The sequence below is a fragment of the Bufo gargarizans genome, chromosome 11 (assembly GCF_014858855.1).
Source record: "Bufo gargarizans isolate SCDJY-AF-19 chromosome 11, ASM1485885v1, whole genome shotgun sequence".
Classification (NCBI taxonomy): domain Eukaryota; kingdom Metazoa; phylum Chordata; class Amphibia; order Anura; family Bufonidae; genus Bufo; species Bufo gargarizans.
The window spans coordinates 16,019,991-16,038,228 of record NC_058090.1 but is presented as its reverse complement, the minus strand read 5'-3'; the positions used below and the strand labels follow the sequence as shown (position 1 = coordinate 16,038,228).

At 43.2% G+C, this 18,238-nt stretch overlaps 1 protein-coding gene across 1 annotated transcript in view; it reads left to right on the top strand.

Annotated features, from left to right (window-relative positions):
* BEGAIN (brain enriched guanylate kinase associated) overlaps positions 1 to 18,238 on the top strand; it is a 132,323-nt gene that overhangs the window by 41,889 nt on the left and 72,196 nt on the right. The window contains exon 2 of the mRNA XM_044272567.1: positions 12,643 to 12,732. Coding sequence (XP_044128502.1) covers positions 12,643 to 12,732 — 90 coding nt within the window. The remainder of the gene's footprint in view (positions 1 to 12,642; positions 12,733 to 18,238) is intronic.

Genomic DNA, 18,238 nt, shown 5'->3' with positions numbered 1-18,238 from the left:
TCCTGCCGCAAGTGTGAAAGTACCCTTACCTTACATCACATAAAGTGCAACACCAAGCAATCAAAAAGGTGTATGCCCCCCAAAATAGTACCAATCAAACCATCACCTCATCCCGCCAAAAATTAGAACTTAATTAAGATAATTGGTCAAAAAATAAAAAAAGCTATGACTCTCAGACTATGGAGACACTAAAACAGATTTATTTTTGGTTTAAAAAATGCTATTATTGTGTAAAACTTAAATAAGAAAAAGTATACATATTAGGTATTGCTACGTCCGTAACGATCTGGTCTATAAAAATGTCACATGACCTAACCTCTCAGGGGAATGCTGTACAAATAAATAAAAACTGTGCTAAAACAACCAATTTTGTGGTCACTTTCACCATAAAGTGTAATAATGAATGATCAAAAATTCACATGTAGCCAAAAATGGTACCAATAAAAACGTCAACTCTTCCTGCAAAAACAAGCCCCTGTACAAGACGATCGGCCGAAAAATAAAAAAATATGGCATTCAGAAAATGGAGGCACAAAAAAATAATTCTAAAATGGTTTATTATGTAAAACGGAAAACAAAGAAAGTAGACCTATTTGATATCATTGCTTCCAACCTGCTCTATAAAAATAGCACATGATCTACCCTGTCAGATGAATGTTGTAAAAAATAAAAAGTGCCAAAACAGCAATTTTTTGGTTACCTTGCTTGACAAAAAACAGTACAGAGCAATTAAAAATCATATGTACCCCAAAAATAGTAACAATAAAACTGGCACCTTACCCCCTAGGTTCCAAAATGTGGTCACATTTTGAAAGTTTCTACTGTAGGGGTGCATCAGGGGGGCTTCAAATGGGACATGGCATCTAAAAACCAGTTCAGTAAAATCTGCTTTCCCAAATCCTTTTCTTCTGAGCCCTGCCGTGTGCCCTTACACCAGTTGACGACCACATGTGGGGTGTTTGTGTAAACCGCAGAATCGGAGTAATAAATATTAAGTTTTGTTTGGCTGTTAAACCTCTATGCGTTAAAGAAAAAAATTGATTAAAATAAGAAATCTGCCAAAAAAAGTGAAATTTCATCTCCATTTTCCTTTAAATCTTGTGGAACACCTAAAGGGTTAACAAAATTTGTAAAATCTGTTTTGAGTAACTTGAAGGGTGTAGTTTCTTCAATGGGGTCATTTATGGGGGGTTTCCACTATGTAAGCCCCACAAATTGACTTCAGAACTGAACTGGTCCTTAAAAAAAGTTGACTTTGGAAATGAGTGTGATGCGGCCTTACTAGTTCTGTGTGTCACAGTGCTCCCACCTGGACACCATCTCTCCCCAGGGTTAGGGTCAGTAGCATTTGAAAAAGTAGGAGTTTGTGGAGAATAAGTAGAGTCCAGACTTGATAAAGTGTAACAGTTTTAGGCCTCATGCACACAACAGTTTTTTTTCACGGTCTGCAAAAACGGGGTCCGTGGGTCCGTGATCCGTGACCGTTTTTCCGTCCGTGGGTCTTCCTTGATTTTTAGAGGATCCACGGACATGAAAAAAAAGTCGTTTTGGTGTCCGCCTGGCCGTGCGGAGCCAAACGGATCCGTCCTGAATTACAATGCAAGTCAATGGGGACGGATCCGTTTGATGTTGACACAATATGGTGCCATTTCAAACGGATCCGTCCAATTGACTTTCAATGTAAAGTCTGGAGTTCTTTTATACCATCGGATTGGAGTTTTCTCCAATCCGATGGTATATTTTAACTTGAAGCGTCCCCATCACCATGGGAACGCCTCTATGTTAGAATATACTGTCGGATATGAGCTACTTCGTGAACCTCAGATCCGACAGTATATTCTAACACAGAGGCGTTCCCATGGTGATGGGGACGCTTCAGGTTAGAATACACTACAAACTTTGTACAAGACTGCCCCCTGCTGCCTGGCAGCACCCGATCTCTTACAGGGGGATATGATAGCACAATTAACCCCTTCAGGTGCGGCACCTAAAGGGGTTAATTGTACTATCATATTCCCCTGTAAGAAATCGGGGCTGCCAGGCAGCAGGGGGCAGACCCCCCCCCTCCCCAGTTTGAATATCGTTGGTGGCACAGTGTGCGCCCACCATCGCCCCCCCTCCCTCCCTCTATTGTATTAAATCGTTGGTGGCACAGTGTGCCAACCACCATCGCCCCCCCCCCTTCCTCTATAGCAGTAACATTGGTGGCAGTGTGCGGTCTCCCATTCCCCCCCCCCCATCATTGGTGGCAGCGGAGTTCCGATCGGAGTCCCAGTTTAATCGCTGGGGGCTCCGATCGGTAACCATGGCAACCAGGACGCTACTGCAGCCCTGGTTGCCATGGTTACTTAGCAATAGTACAACAGCAGTAGAAGATTCATACTTACCTGCTTGCTGCTGCGATGTCTGTGTCCGGCCGGGAGCTCCACCTACTGGTAAGTGAAAGGTCTGTGCGGCGCATTGCTAAAGAACTGTCACTTACCAGTAGGAGGAGCTCCCGGCCGTTCACAGACATCGCAGCAGCAAGCAGGTAAGTATGAATCTTCTACTGTTGTACTATTGCTAAGTAACCATGGCAACCAGGGCTGCAGTAGCTTCCTGGTTGCCATGGTTACCGATCGGAGCCCCAGCGATTAAACTGGGACTCCGATCGGAACTCCGCTGCCACCAATGATGGGGGGGGGGGAATGGGATACCGCACACTGCCACCAATGTTACTGCTATAGAGGGGGGGGGCGATGGTGGTTGGCACACTGTGCCACCAACAATTTAATACAATAGAGGGAGGGGGGGGCGATGGTGGGGGCACACTGTGCCACCAACGATTTAATACAATAGAGAGAGGGAGGGGGGGCGATGGTGGGGGCACACTGTGCCACCAACGATTTATTACAATAGAGGGAGGGAGGGGGGGGCGATGGTGGGCGCACACTGTGCCACCAACGATATTCAAACTGGGGAGGGGGGGGGGTCTGCCCCCTGCTGCCTGGCAGCCCTGATTTCTTACAGGGGAATATGATAGTACAATTAACCCCTTTAGGTGCCGCACCTGAAGGGGTTAATTGTGCTATCATATCCCCCTGTAAGAGATCGGGTGCTGCCAGGCAGCAGGGGGCAGTCTTGTACAAAGTTTGCAGTGTATTCTAACTAGAAGCGTCCCCATCACCATGGGAACGCTTCTGTGTTAGAATATACTGTCGGAAATGAGTTTTCACGAAGTGAAAACTTAGATCAGAAAAAGCTTTTATGCAGACGGATCTTCGGATCCGTCTGTATGAAAGCAACCTACGGCCACGGATCACGGACACGGATGCCAATCTTGTGTGCATCCGTGTTCTTTCACGGACCCATTGACTTGAATGGGTCCGTGAACCGTTGTCCGTCAAAAAAATAGGACAGGTCATATTTTTTTGACAGACAGGATACACGGATCACGGCCTCGGCTGCAAAACGGTGCATTTTCCGATTTTTCCACGGACCCATTGAAAGTCAATGGGTCCGCGAAAAAAAACGGAAAACGGCACAACGGCCACGGATGCACACAACGGTCGTGTGCATGAGGCCTAACTTGAATAAACTTGCATCCAGACAACAATTGATCTTTCTCTTCCAGACGGTTTTGGGGTAAACTGGCAGGCAAACTTGGATACCTTGCTTTCTCTCTCTCTGCTGTGCTAATCTCTGGCTTCAGCCTGGCTACTGGACTTTCTTGCAGTTCTGGTACCTTTTGAGTAGGGTGCCTTTAGCCATTGACCCCCTCTTAATACTCAGTCTAAAATCTGCAAAGAGTCATGGTGCTCTATGAGCTGCTTCCCCTGGAATACTCCTGCTGCAGGAGGGAGGGGGGGGGGCACTCCCCTCAATGCGCCATTCTATTTCTTGTCTCTTTACAATTCTCCTATTGACTACTATAGCTTCCTGCAACCACTCCCTTGGTAGGAAGCAGGACCTGCCCACTTCTGCCTAAAAGGGGGGAGAATGCAATGATAAATTCCATAAGCAGATAAGCTGCCACCTGCTGCATAACCAGGTACATTAACTGTAATACAATACATATGTTACATAGCAATGTCATTAAGGCACAATATTAAAGGACCTGGAATCAAGTACACAGATGACATTATTTGTTAGCCATTAGAGGCAGTAGCAGGGTGCAGGAATGGTAGTGCCTGCTCTGGGGTGCTACATCGACTCCAATAGGACTGCATAAAACAAATTGTTGCATGACTTACCGAGATGTCTACTCGCTGCAGAGCAATTTGTTAGGTATTTTAAGGATACATTAGGACTCCAGTAAACACATAACATGAATCTCACACCCGCTTGTGTCTTGCAGCATTTACTGGTTAGCATCTTTTCTTTGCCAGCTAATGAGCAAACCTCAACAGCCATGCCTGACTCCAAATGTGTGAAATGTGTTTGGACACAGGACTGAAATATGACTCAGTTCATGGACACAGATTAATAGCATTTACTGAGAAACACTGGGGGGGGGGGGGGGACCCTCAAAATAAACGGAGTTTTACCATGCCGAAATAGGTCCAACATTCTGCAGAGATTCATTTGTTAATATACCTTCATGGTGGCTGGGGCTCTATTTTTTTAGATACAGAGCTCCAAATCCAGTGCATACACCTAGAATTAAGGGATAACATTCTTTCAACCTGAAACCACCTCTTGACGGAACTGAGGAGCTTACAGCGAACTGATAAAATGAACTCCATAGTAAAACAGTGTGCAGTACGCTCTTCAGCTCCCCCTAGTGGTGGCTGCTGCAGCAACAATTTTATCACTTAATTCTGTCTTTGCAGAGGATATGGAGCTCCAACTGCTGTAAGGATATATTGGGAAATTAAGCAGCAAATGATAAGGAGATTAAAATTTAGTGGGGAACAATCTCAAGTTAACATCTCTGAGCAGAGGGGTCATGGATTGGTGAAGGATCAAAATCATCTGGTCCATTCTAGAATTGCGTTAAAGACAGGATACAGTGATCCCTCAGAATACAATATTTTCAACATACAGTGGTCATTTTTGACCCATCCCAAGTTGAAGCTAGACTCAACATACCATGTCTCAGAGTCAGACCCAACCAATCAAGGTCACTTCTCTGGTAAAATAGCTGTACGAGTTACTAGTTAGCAGATATTCCTGATTGTTATATGTAAGGACTTGTCTTATCTGTCTTAGTTATCTGCTTATTTTTCTTAAATCCTCATTTTCTCTCATCTTGGATGACATTTTGGGACTTTGAAACTAATTACTCAACATACAATGGTCGTTCTGGAACCAATTAATAGTGTAACTTGATGGACCAGTTGTTTTTTTTTCCCCTCAGTTTCTACTATTACAGGGGTTGTCCACAATTAGAAACCAGAAACATCGTCCCTCTGGTCTATGGCTGTAAATGGAATTACTGGGGACCAATTATTGCAGTGCTTTGTACTATATCAGTTGGAAGTTAGAACTAAGTATCTGCTATTGACCAATATGTCTGTAAAACCCTATGATAATTTATTTCCAAGCAGATTGATACAAGATATATCATTAGTGATCAAAAGTCCAAAGGTCTAAAGAAACGCAACTTTAGACTTTTATACAAATCCTTATTTCTTCCTCTCAAATCTACATCCTATCAGCCATTATTATATCTTCCACAATCACATTCCAGGCAGAGTCTTCCATCATATGATATTCTACATTCAAAGCAAAATTGGCGGACAGGCAGAGGCCGCACTGAAAACTGAGGGGGTAGATAAAAGAATTTGTATGTTACTGATTACGCACGACCACCAGCTGCGGACAAGGGTAGGAAAGAGTTTCAACATTGTCCTTTCTAAGAAGTAGAAAGAAAAACACATTTTACAGAATACAACAGATACTGAAAGAACATTCATCAGTGTTCACATAGCCACAATAGTAATAATAGTAAATCAGTTCACTGGGAAATTTTTGGAATCGCCTATTAAAAAAAATATAGTAGTTATATTCTTGTTCATAGGAGCAGTATTATAGTAGTTATATTCTTGGACATAGGAGCAGTATTATAGTAGTTATATTCTTGTACCTAGGAGCAGTATTATAGTAGTTATGTTCTTGTACATAGGAGCAGTATTATAGTAGTTATATTCTTGTACATAGGAGCAGTATTATAGTAGTTATATTCTTGTACATAGGAGCAGTATTATAGAAGTTATATTCTTGTACATAGGAGCAGTATTATAGTAGTTATATTCTTGTACCTAGGAGGCAGTATTATAGTAGTTATATTCTTGTACATAGGAGCAGTATTATAGTAGTTATATTCCCGTACATAGGAGCAGTATTATAGTAGTTTTATATTCTTTTACATAGGAGGCAGTATTATAGTAGTTATATTCTTTTACATAGGAGGCAGTATTATAGTAGTTATATTCTTTTACATAGGAGGCCGCAGCCAGATAGCAGAAAACTCCTAGCAGGCCACATTTGGTTACATTTCACACCTCCCGTCAGATAGCACGGATCCTGCAGGAAAACCCCCAGCAGGAGGTTTCAGCCCTTGCCAGGATCAATGATACCTCCCAGACATGTTGACACCTACATTTTATAAGGAATTATGAATCGTCCATCCATCCATGGCATAATTCAGTGATCTTTTTGCGATCCTGGGGCAAAGCCAAACATCCACATAGTCCTGGCTTAAGGCTAGGATGCCCGGGAGGGGAGATATACATATCTCCCCACAGAAACCAAATAACGGTACCATGCTTGGACTCTAGTTGTAGCCGGAACTCAGGAAGATCAATTGGGCCCAGGACCATCTTCCTGCGACATTCTGGTCTGAGGCTATCACCCTAAGGGGTTTTATGGGTCATTTGCTCCCAGCACCAGAGAAGAGGGGTGGACCCTACCCATAGGCAGGGAGGGGAGCGGCCGGCTACAGGTCATAAGCCCATGCAAGCCAGCGAGCGGCGTCTTTCCTCTGAAAGGGGGTCACATCGTGCAATATGTTTTGGAGGGACCTGAAACTGTCTGACATCACTTCCACCGACATGAATACAGCTTAGAACTCACCACTACCCAAAGGACTCATATTTATGGTAAACTGACTTATTGTTCTGCTTAACCCTGTTGTACCTATATCAACTGTATCTGTAACCTCAGACCACTGTATATATTCTCTGTGTATATTGTGTTATCTAGTGTGCCCTTAAGCGATTAAATATATAATTTAATTTTGTGCTATCTTGTATCTCAATCAGGAAATCCCCACGTCCGTGTTTCGGCCTAAGCTACCGCGGGTTGGTTTCTCACCCTATATAATCCCGTTAGCGGACCAGGCTTATATCAAACGAGAAGCTGGTGGCAGATACCCGGGCTGAGACGGCGCTGTTTTCACTGCCGCAGTGAAAAGGCTCTCTCAGCTTGTTGCCTCTCTGTGCCCGCATGGACAGGGGGTGTCTGTGTAAACCGTACCAAGATAACCTTACCTGCTCCTCTGGAGGGCTTAACGTTACTCTCCGGTAACCCGTGACCATACCGCGTCTCGTGAGCTCGAAGTGGGTGAAGTCAAGCGGGCAAGAGGCGTGGTATTCGTCACAGGCAGGGTAACACAAGTAGGCAGGTTCAGCAATACCATAGCACAAAATACTGTCCTAGCAGAACCATATACCACAGTTCAGCACAATATATTGCCTGGAACAGGGGGCTCAGGAAGTGAGATGAGTGCCATAGTTGAATTCAGGAGGAGATGTGCGGTCAGCAGCAGAGAGTAGGGCTTGACTGGCCCCCAGGGCATCAGCCCACCTGGAAATCTCCCTGTAAGGTCTATGGCCAATCCGCTCCTGGCAGTATTATAGTAGGTGAAGATGAGTAGGATGTTTTGTCGAGCCAGGTATGTACTCAGTGAAGTTTTGCTTCCCTTTCCTTCTCTTTGTCTCAAAGTCCATAACTCAGCAGGGGGGGGGGGGAAGACTGAGCACAGGGTAAATGTTCCTTCCATGGTAAAAAGAACTTTAAGGCTACTTTCACACTTGCGGCAGAGTGATCCTGCAAGCAGTTCCGTCGCCAAAACATATGCCAACTGATGGCATTTGTAAGACTGATCAGGGTCCTGATCAGTCTGAAAAATGCCTGATTAGTCAGAAAAATGCATTGAAATGCCGGATCCGTCTTTCCGGTGTCATCTGGAATAAAACGGATCCGGCATTTATTTTTTTCACTTTTTTTTCGGTCTGCGGTATTTTGAATGCTGGATCCGGCACTAAGACATTCCTATGGAAAAAAATGCCGGATCCGTCATTCAGGCAAGTCTTCAGTTTTTTTTGGCCGGAGATAAAACCGTAGCATGCTGCGGTTTTATCGTTCGCCTGATCAGTCAAAAATACTGAACTGAAGACATCCTGATGCATCCTGAACGGATTGCTCTCCATTCAGAATGCATTAGGATAAAACTGATCAGTACTTTTCTGGTATGGAGCCCCTAGGACGGAACTCGGTGCCGGAAAAGAAAAACGCTGGTGTGAAAGTAGCCTAAGTCACTGCTGAAGATATGATAGCAGGGAGCAATTTTATTAAAGCATCTTTCATTTCTTTTGTTATTATGACACTGAAATTGTCTTATTTAATCAGTGCAGAAATGTTTCCGACCTACGTAATATACCCCAGAGTCAGGCACTGTTGTTTACCTATTGTATTCCATTTACTGCTGTGTAAATGTGTGTGGAATACAAGCAGGAGCCGTGGATGCGCTTTATATTCATTATGCCTCATTATATCAGCGTGTGCCTATGTTCTGTCTATGGACCGCCTTCTATCTATGTGGCTTTGTTTGTGGCAGATGCTTTGTATATCAGTGTTTTCAAATCAAGGCAACTAACAACATAACCCCTTGAAAATGTCTTTTTGTAGTCTTGGCATTTCTGGGTCTGCATTTTCCGCTGCAAATCTGTTGTATCTAATGACAGTAGAAATGTACACTGTTGGGTTATATATGATGGTTTTTAATAACCCATTATAAATGGACAGAAGCATTTAGTGATGATTGATGACTGATACAGTTTTAGAAAATGTAACCATCTTGTTTGAAAATGTTACTTTCAACCACATTGTATGGTGCCAAACAGTAGTACAGGATACAAGGACATATCCTGCCCTCTTGCATAGGCATTAGCTGTTTTATAGAATAATTGGCAGCCATATTGGTTCTTGTGGAGCTAGTTTCTTTGTCACACTTCTTTCTAGTAGGAAATCTCAGTGAATGAACTTTTCCCTTCAAATCCCTTTCACTGTGCTGGAATATGATTCTATGGTGGCAGTCATTAGGTGTGCAGCTTGCTTCTCTTCCAAAGTCATTGAGGTAGAAGCTAGCTACCCCTCCATGGTCACGCAGGAAGTATCTAGCTTTCCCTCTAAAATCAATGAGAAAGTAGCTACCATCTCCTCCAGAGTCAATGAGAAAGTAGCTACCATCTCCTCCAGAGTCAATGAGAAAGTAGCTACCATCTCCTCCAGAGTCAATGAGAAAGTAGCTACCATCTCCTCCAGAGTCAATGAGAAAGTAGCTAGCTTATCACCCAGAGTCTGTGAGAAAGTAGCTAGCTTCTCCTTCAGAGTCAATGACTCGGGAGGAGAAACTAGCTACTTATGCATTGACTTCTGGAGGAGAAGCTAGCTACTTTCTCATTGACTGTGGGGGAGAAAGAAACTAGCTACTTTCTTATTTATTCTGGAGGAGAAGCTAGCTACTTTCTCCTTGACACTGAACTAGAAGCAAGCTTGTTTCGCCTTGACTCTAAAGGAGAAGCAAGCTTCTTTCTCATTGACTCTGGAGATAAAACTAGCTACTTTCTCAATGAGAAAGTAGCTCGCTTTTCCTCCATAGTCATTGAGAAAGTGGCTAGCTTCTCCTTCAAGGTTAGTGAGGAAGTAGCTTCCCCTCCAAGGTCTCTCAGGAAGTATCTAGCCTCCTTATCAAAGTCAATGATGAAGTACCTAGCTTCTCCTCCAGAGTCCACTAGAAAGTAGCTAGTTTCTCCTCCAAAGTCAATGAGGAAGTAGCTAGCTTCTCTTCAAGAGTCAATGAGAAAGTATCTAGCTTTTCCTCCAATTTAGGTTTTAAAAGAAGTCTCTGTAGCTACTAGCCAGAGTGGCCACATTTTTAACTGTTGCCTTAGTCTGAATATAACATGACCACAATTAAGAGCCAAGTAGGGTTTAGCTGTAGAGGGTGCAGAGGTAGCAATTGCACCTGGTGCCTGAGATGGCCATAACTAGCACATGCCCATTACAAATTTTGCATTGGAGCCCAGGAGCTTTGGTTTACACCTCTGGAGCCAAGTAAGGTCTCTTTGAGATAGGTGGTCTTTATTTCTGTTGTTCTGTTATAGGAACATAAAAACTAAAATAAAGGAAGTGCTGGATTTTCCACAAAACTATCAGGAAGGGAGATAAACAGATCCCATTGACTATATTGGGATCTGTTTGGTTCTCGTTTAGGAGAAAGCTTTTTTAGCGAAAAAAATAGTCCTATGTGCAGGGCTTTTCTCTTGGCCATTTTTGACAAAATATGTGATGGAGACCCCAAACAGAGCCTCCAACACAGATGTGAACATGCCCTAGGCAGGATTTGTCCTTTGGGTAGTGGGTAACTGAATTTAGTTTTTTCAAAATTTATTTTTAGGAAAGTGCAATAATCCATGATTATGAATATCCTTATGTATTTCAAATATTCCATCATGGTTTTTTTCTTTTTAATTTGTAATAGTAATTTTTCATTGTGCACATGAATGTAACTGTAGAATATTCATGTCCATTTGTATTTGATAACATGACAAACATTGATCTTTTGTCTTGGACAATTGTTTCTAAAGGGATCCCTCAACTACGCAAAGTGGAAGCTGTTAGGCTGGATTAGCACATGCAGTTTCTGAAGCTCATTCGAGTCTCTTTCCATACACGTTAGTCTAAGACCCCTTTCAGACGAGCGAGTTCCATGCTCCGGCCTCGCAGTGTGAGTATGCAGCAGCTCCCATCCTAACCTCCCAGCACTGCCAGGGTCGCAAAGCATTATATGGTCTGGTCTGGAATGTACTGGATAACACTGACATAATGCTGTCAGTGTTATCCAATACATTCCAGAACTGTAAGGGTTACATAGCATCATAAATAAATATAATACAATGTGACCCCCGTCAGTGCTGGGAGGTCAGGACAGAAGCTGCTGCATACTCACGCTGCCAGTCCGGAGTGTGGAACTTGCTCATCTGAAAAGGGGCCTAAAGTTGATCACAACAGACTAGTTCAACCAAAAGGAAATTTAACAACGAACTATCGTCTTAGCTGACCAATGACAGATCATTATCATTTGAAACTAACTCGGCCATGTTTAATACTTTTGTCTTATAGTCGGACAAAAGATCTTTCTTTGAAAGAACTTTCCTAGAAACATCTTTCATCCATCGCCCAGTTTCATTGTATGGGGAGTTTGAACCACTGTAACAGCCAATATGGACTCAAATCTGTAATTCCAGGCTAGTGAATTTGTTGCCTTGGGCAAAATGTTAAAGTAACACATTTTAGAACCATAACGTGGAAGTTATGGCCAACTTTTTGTAAAATAGGAAAGCAGTTGGGTCTTAGAAATTTATCACAGGGAATTACTAACAGTTCACCTTTGTCTCGCTGACATCACAACCAGTGATGGTCAGTTCGCAGTGTTGGCCAACGAACACATGCAGGCTGCCATCTTGACTCACCCGTCCGGCGATGCACAGGTAAGCCCTTGCCTGTGTCCGGAGTCGGCCTGAAATCAAATGCGGTCACCGGGACCAGGCAGTTCCGAGAAAAGCCGCCGGGGGCCTTCATCGGGCTGTTCTCGGACCTGCCTGCTCCCGGTGACTGCATTTGATTTCAGACCGGCTCCCGGCAAAGGCACAGGTAAGGGCTTACCTGTGCATCGCTGGACGAGCGAGTCAAGATGGCAGCCCGCATGTGTTCGGTGGCCAACACTGCGAACTGACCATCACTGATCACTACGGCCAAGTCATTTACCATGAGACCTTTTAAAGGGGTTATGCCATGATTGGTGTAAAAAATTTAAATCAGACACCATATAGTACATGACAATACCTTTCTAACAAAGCTAGAACCTTCTCTGTACCTCGCATGGATCCAGAGATCTCCCCAGTCCCCGCTCCAATTGCCCTGCTAGATTCTCTTCAGTGGCATTTAAACTAAGCACGTTCGACTAGCTCAGTGAGACGGACATAAAAGTAAGGTAAAGAACAAACAGCAGGTGGCGCTATACAGACACATTTTATTGAATATCTCACTGGCTATACTGCATTTTTTTGTGCTATTCCCCACCTTCTGTAGAGGGGTTTTCTACATAGACTTCAATGGGGGTGTTAACATAAAAAGAAAATCCATAAAAATGCACAAAAACTGTGATAAATATTGCATATGTATGCAGATTTTTTGGGGATTTTCTGCATACAAATTTGCACCGTGCGCAGTTACCTCACACTGGTTCGCTTCCATTATGTGTAGTTAATGGACCCAACGATGCATCAAGTTATGTCATTTTTACGATGGATCCTGGTGATGGTGTTTGATACTGTATGAGCCATATCTAGCCATGGTTTATCCTTTATGCTGCAGGGTACGAAATTCCTGGGTACCCACCTGTCTGTGGCAACCTAAAATTCTACAAGACAGTCACGCAAAATCTTCTCCTAACCTCTGGGACAGGTAACTACATGTCATGTTATGTTGGTGAATTCTTTTTGTAAAAAACCCTCTGGAAAGATGTTTTTTCTTTTGTTTTATTTTTCTTTACTGTTTTATCTTGATACCATGAACACATTGTATTCAGGGCATTCTAGTGATATGTCCTTGTCCATAGTCCTCTCTTTAACCATTAGAATCCATCCAAAGTATAGTAAACAAAAATCACCAGTCATGAATGTTGACCATTACATGTTCCTTGGGGGTTGTCCTACAGAAATTATGGCAAATCAGCCTGCCTATGTTGAATTATATAAGGCAGCTGTCTCCAGTCGATGGAACTTCACTGCTGCAAAACTACAACTCTCAATATGCCCTGACATCCCAAACTCTTGTCAAGACATCCTGGGAGTTGTAGTTTTTATATGGAGAGCCAAAGGTTGGAGACTATTGATTGGTTGTAAACCAGGGACATATCACTAGATGTTTCGGCAGTTTGCCATCCAGGCTCCTAAGGAGAAGTGAAGACGGGGAGCAGTAATGGGGCCAAATACCATATAATTCGTTACAAACGTTACAAGGAGGATGATCCTCTGGATCATAATGACCCCTAAATCCCTTTCCTCAGATACTGAGGTTAGGACTGTGTCACTGTTTTTATATTCTGCTCTAAATTGTTTTGGGAAAAAATGTATTGGGAAGTTGAAATTCTCAATAAACTATCGGAAGTGATGATGACTTTACACAAAGCCCTTTTGTTGGTTCACTTTGAAGGTCCTTTACCAGTGACTGGGAGGGCGGCAGGACGGGGGGGGGGGGAATAATATTTTGTTATTTTATTATACCTGCCCAAGTTTATCCCAAAGTTTTAGACTTTATGGGTTTATAAATTAGATTTTTAGGTTCTTTTTTACCCTCCAAAATGCTGATACAGTAGATCACATCGGTGCTGATCTGCTGAATAATCATTTGTAATTTTTTTTTTTATCTTCGCTATTCAGCCTCCCATAAACTTCATCTCCTGTACAGCAAAAACCTGATTTAATTGGTCCCGTTGGTGAATGGGCCACTACTGTTTTATGTTGCGTCTCTTGATGCTCCGCATAACTGGATCAGTCAGTGTTTGCTGTCACAATTAAATTGATGCAGAAGGGATTTTTATTTCTGTTGTGTAAAAGATATACAGAGTGAAATACCGGACATTGGACGTATTCTGGGACTTTATCTAACCAGGGGACATTATTCATTTATCACAGGCTGATTTTTTTTACTGGAATACCCCTTTAAACCAGACCTATCTAACTTTTACCGCCATATTAATCCTATCAATGTAAAAATATATTGACATGAAGAATCCCTTTACGAGAATGAAAAGAAAGAAATTTAGTATGGGCTTTTTTTTGTACTCAGATATGAACAGAAAACACAATACCTGACAGCAAAAAGATCTGACATGAAAATGAAGCAATTAATTGAATAAAAAAATTATTGAACAAAAAAAATAAGTGATATCATTATTGAAAGGGGGCCTTAGAAAGAACTCTAGTCTGCAGATACCAGGGCCCACGGGCATTGCCATCTGGCTAAACATGGCTTATATGAAATGTGTCCTTAAGTTTTATAATCGTAAGCGCAGTATTATATCTCTATATAATGTTTATTTTTGCTTGCAGCAAACACTAATTTGCTATTCATTTATTTGAGGCTTTGGTACAAAAACTTTTTTCAATTTTACACGGCTCTTGCCGCGTTTGCAAAAGTCGGCGGGGCTTAAAAGAGGATATGGCCTCCCATGACCTGACTGATATGCAGTGCAAATCGTGTACCAGAAAAATAATCTACATTGCGTATGATTTTGCATAGGACTGCCAGAAGCCTGTGCTTCTTAAAGGGATTTTCTGGATAGGTCCACAGTATCTGATGGTGGGGGCTGTGACACCCGGGACCCACACAGATCAGCTGTTTGAGAAAGCACCGAGTTTGCCATAGTGCTGCAGGCTTCTCTCTGCTTTCCCTAGTGATGACATGTTCATCAGTCACACGGCAGCTCAGCCACATTGAAGTGAAAGGGGCTGAGGTGCGATACCAAGCACAGCTACTATACAATGTACGGCGCTGTGCTTGATAAGCTGAGAGAAGGCCGAGGAGCTACTGTGAGCGCCGGTGCCTTCTCAAACAGCTGATTGGTGGGGGCTGAAAGTGTCGGACCCCCAACGGTCAGATACTGATGACCTATCTAGAGGATCTGTCATCAGTAAAAAAAATTAAAAAAAATCTCTGAAACCCCTTTAATAAAGTTGGTGCATCTTATTCCAATATGAAATGGCTTAAAGGGGTTGTCTGGTTTCATAATGAAATTTTATCTGCCCAGAGTAGCCAAAACACTGCACTGGTAACGGATGTTCACTGACCATCACTGGCAGCTACCGTTAAAGGGGTTATTCAATTTTACAAACAGTCCCCCCATATGCCGGGCCACTCACAGGTAATATACTTAACCGGCTCCCTACTTCCTGCCCCCGCTCCTGGTCCCCGCACCGTCGTTGCTTCTCTCTGTACACAGATGAAAACCTCAGGTGGCCGGGGGGGGGGGCGGCCAATGGCAGGCGGGGACGAGCATCCTGGATGACTCTAGGGAGGCTTTTCCCCATCCCCGCCTGCCATTGGCTGCTCCCCCCCGACTCTGGATGTTTTCATCTGTGTACAGGGAGAAGCAGCAGCGGCAGTGCGGGGACCAGGAGCGACACGGGGTTAATACAGTCCTAATCAAAAGTTTAGGACCACTTGAAAAATAGCAAAAAAAATCATATTTATCATGGCTGGATCTTAAGGTTCCAAGTAGAGCTTCAACATGCAACAAGAAGAAATGGGAGTGAGACAAAACATTTTTGGAGCATTCAATTTAATGAAAACAACCAATAAACTGAAACATGCTGAAAAAAGTTTAGGACCACACCTCCAAAAAAAAAACCTAACCTCCCCCCCCCCAAAAAAAAATGAAATCCAACTTCCAAACATGAACTCAGTAATGAGTAGCTCCATTGTTTATCACTTCAAAAATTCGTTTCGGCATGCTTGATGCAAGCGTTTCCATGAGGTGAGTGGGAACATTTCTCCAAGTGGTAAAGACGTCCGCACGAAGGCCATCTACTGTCTGGAACTGTTGTCCATTTTTGTAAACTTCCCTTGCCATCCATCCCCAAAGGTTCTCAATTGGATTTAGATCAGGGAAACACGCAGGATGGGCCAAAAGAGTGATGTTATTCTCCTGGAAGAAGTCCCTTGTCCTGCGGGCATTGTGTACTGTAGCCAGCGGCCGTTGCACATAGCCGATGCCCCTGAAGCTCCATTGTTCCACTGAAGGAAAAAGCACCCCAGACCATTGTGGCGCCCCCTCCATTGTGGCGCGTAGAAAACATCTCAGGTGGGATCTGCTTGTCATGCCAGTAACGTTGGAAACAATCAGGACCATCAAGGTAAAAAAAATTCTCATCAAGGAATAAAACTTTCTTCCACCTTTTGAATGTCTCATGTTTGGTGCTCTCTTGCAAAGTCCAAATGAGCAGTTCTGTGGCGTTCAAAGAGACGAGGTCTTTGAAGACTTTTTTTGTTTTTGAAGCCCTTCAGTCTCAGATGCCGTCTGATGGTTATGGGGCTGCAGTCAGCACCAGTAAGGGCCTTAATTTGGGTCGAGGATCGTCCAGTGTCTTGACGGACAGCCAATTGGATCCTCCGGCTCAGTGCTGATGACATTTTTTTGGGTCTTCCACTTGACTTTTTTGTTCCATAACCCTCAGGATCATTTAAGAAATTCCAAATGACTGTCTTACTGCGTCCCCCCTCAGCAGCGATGGCGCGCTGTGAGAGACCCTGCTTATGCAGTTCAACCCGACCACGTTCAAAAAGGGAGAGTTTTTTTGCCTTTGCCATCACAACATGTGACTACCTGACAGAAAATTACAATGAATCCACATCTTTGCACAGATTTGACCTTTTAAAGGCATGTGGTCCTAAACTATGGATCAGCTGAAAAACAGCCTGTTTCAGTTTATTCGTTGTTTTCATTAAATTGAATGCTCAAAAAATGTTTTGTCTCACTCCCATTTCTTCTTGTTGCATGTTGAAGCTCTACCTGGAACCTTGTTAAGATCCAGCCATAATAAATATGATTTTTTGCCATTTCTTAAACTTTGACTGTATATTACCGTTGAGGGGCCCGACACATGGGAGACTGTTTGTTTGTGAAATTGGATAACCCCGTTAAAGCACCCACAATTTTTGTTGCCTAGTTTTTGACAAACCCGCTATGTCATATAACTTTATTCTGCTGTGCAGAGTTACATTCTTTGGAGCCCCTTCATTTTCCTACTGATGTTCCTTGGTAAGTGTCATAATAATTCTGGCATTGTATTCTTAATTTATACACCTCAGGGTGAACACTCAGTAGGAGGACGGGAAGATGAATACATTGCTATGTAATTAATAGCCCTTTAGAGTTATTGGAAAAAAAGAGACAATGCAGAAGCACCCTGCCAATCAGATAAAGTACAATAATGCCAAAAATTATAGTGCTAATGCTACGCTTATTTATAAAGTGAGATGCTTGGCCAATGCATTTTGTACAAAACCATCTCAGCCCGTCTGCCGTACGTCAAGGCGATCTCTGTTAGACGGGTCCTAACACTAAATACTACCTGTTATGAGCCATAATGGCCGCCATAAAGTTCAGGGTGTGTTGGATCCACATGCATGCTGGATCCACTCTGCTTTTTACAATTTTTGGTGCCATAATCGCCTCCATTACAAGGGATGCAGGTACCAACATGCATGCCGAGCCCACTCTATACCTTTCCTTGTGCCCGACAGCTTGCAATGAATGTAGTGAGAGCAGGCAACAGCTTTATACTGAAACTAATTAAAATCAACCTATGGGGCAGACAGGCTAATCAGGAGTGCACAACTCGCTGGAGTGCCACATCTCCAGCATTGAGAATATATGCAAAAAAAGGGGCTTAGTCAGCACCTCCCAGTGCGCAGGTGCACGCTGCCATGGAAAAGACCTAGAGGAAATAATGGCCTCCATTACAAGGGATGCAGGTACCAACATGCATGCCAAGCCCACTCTATACCTTTCCTTGTGCCAGACATCTGCGCACTGGGAGGTGCTGACTAACCCCCTTTTTTTTGCAGATTTACAATGCTGGAGTGTGGCCCTCTAGCGAGTCGTGCACATAGGACCCGTCTAACAGAGATCACCTTGACGTACGGCAGACGGGCTCAGATGGTTTTGTACAAAATGCATTGGCCAAGCATCTCACTTTATAAATAAGCGTAGCATTAGCACTATAATTTTTGGCATTATTGTACTTTATCTGATTGGCAGGGTGCTGCTGGATTGTCTTTTTTTCCTCTAGGTCTTTGCCATGGCGGCGTGCACATGCGCACTGGAAGGTGCTCACTAACCCCCTTTTTTTTTGCACCTTTTAGAGTTATTGCCGTGGAAATCTAACAAAATTACATTAGGAGGAGC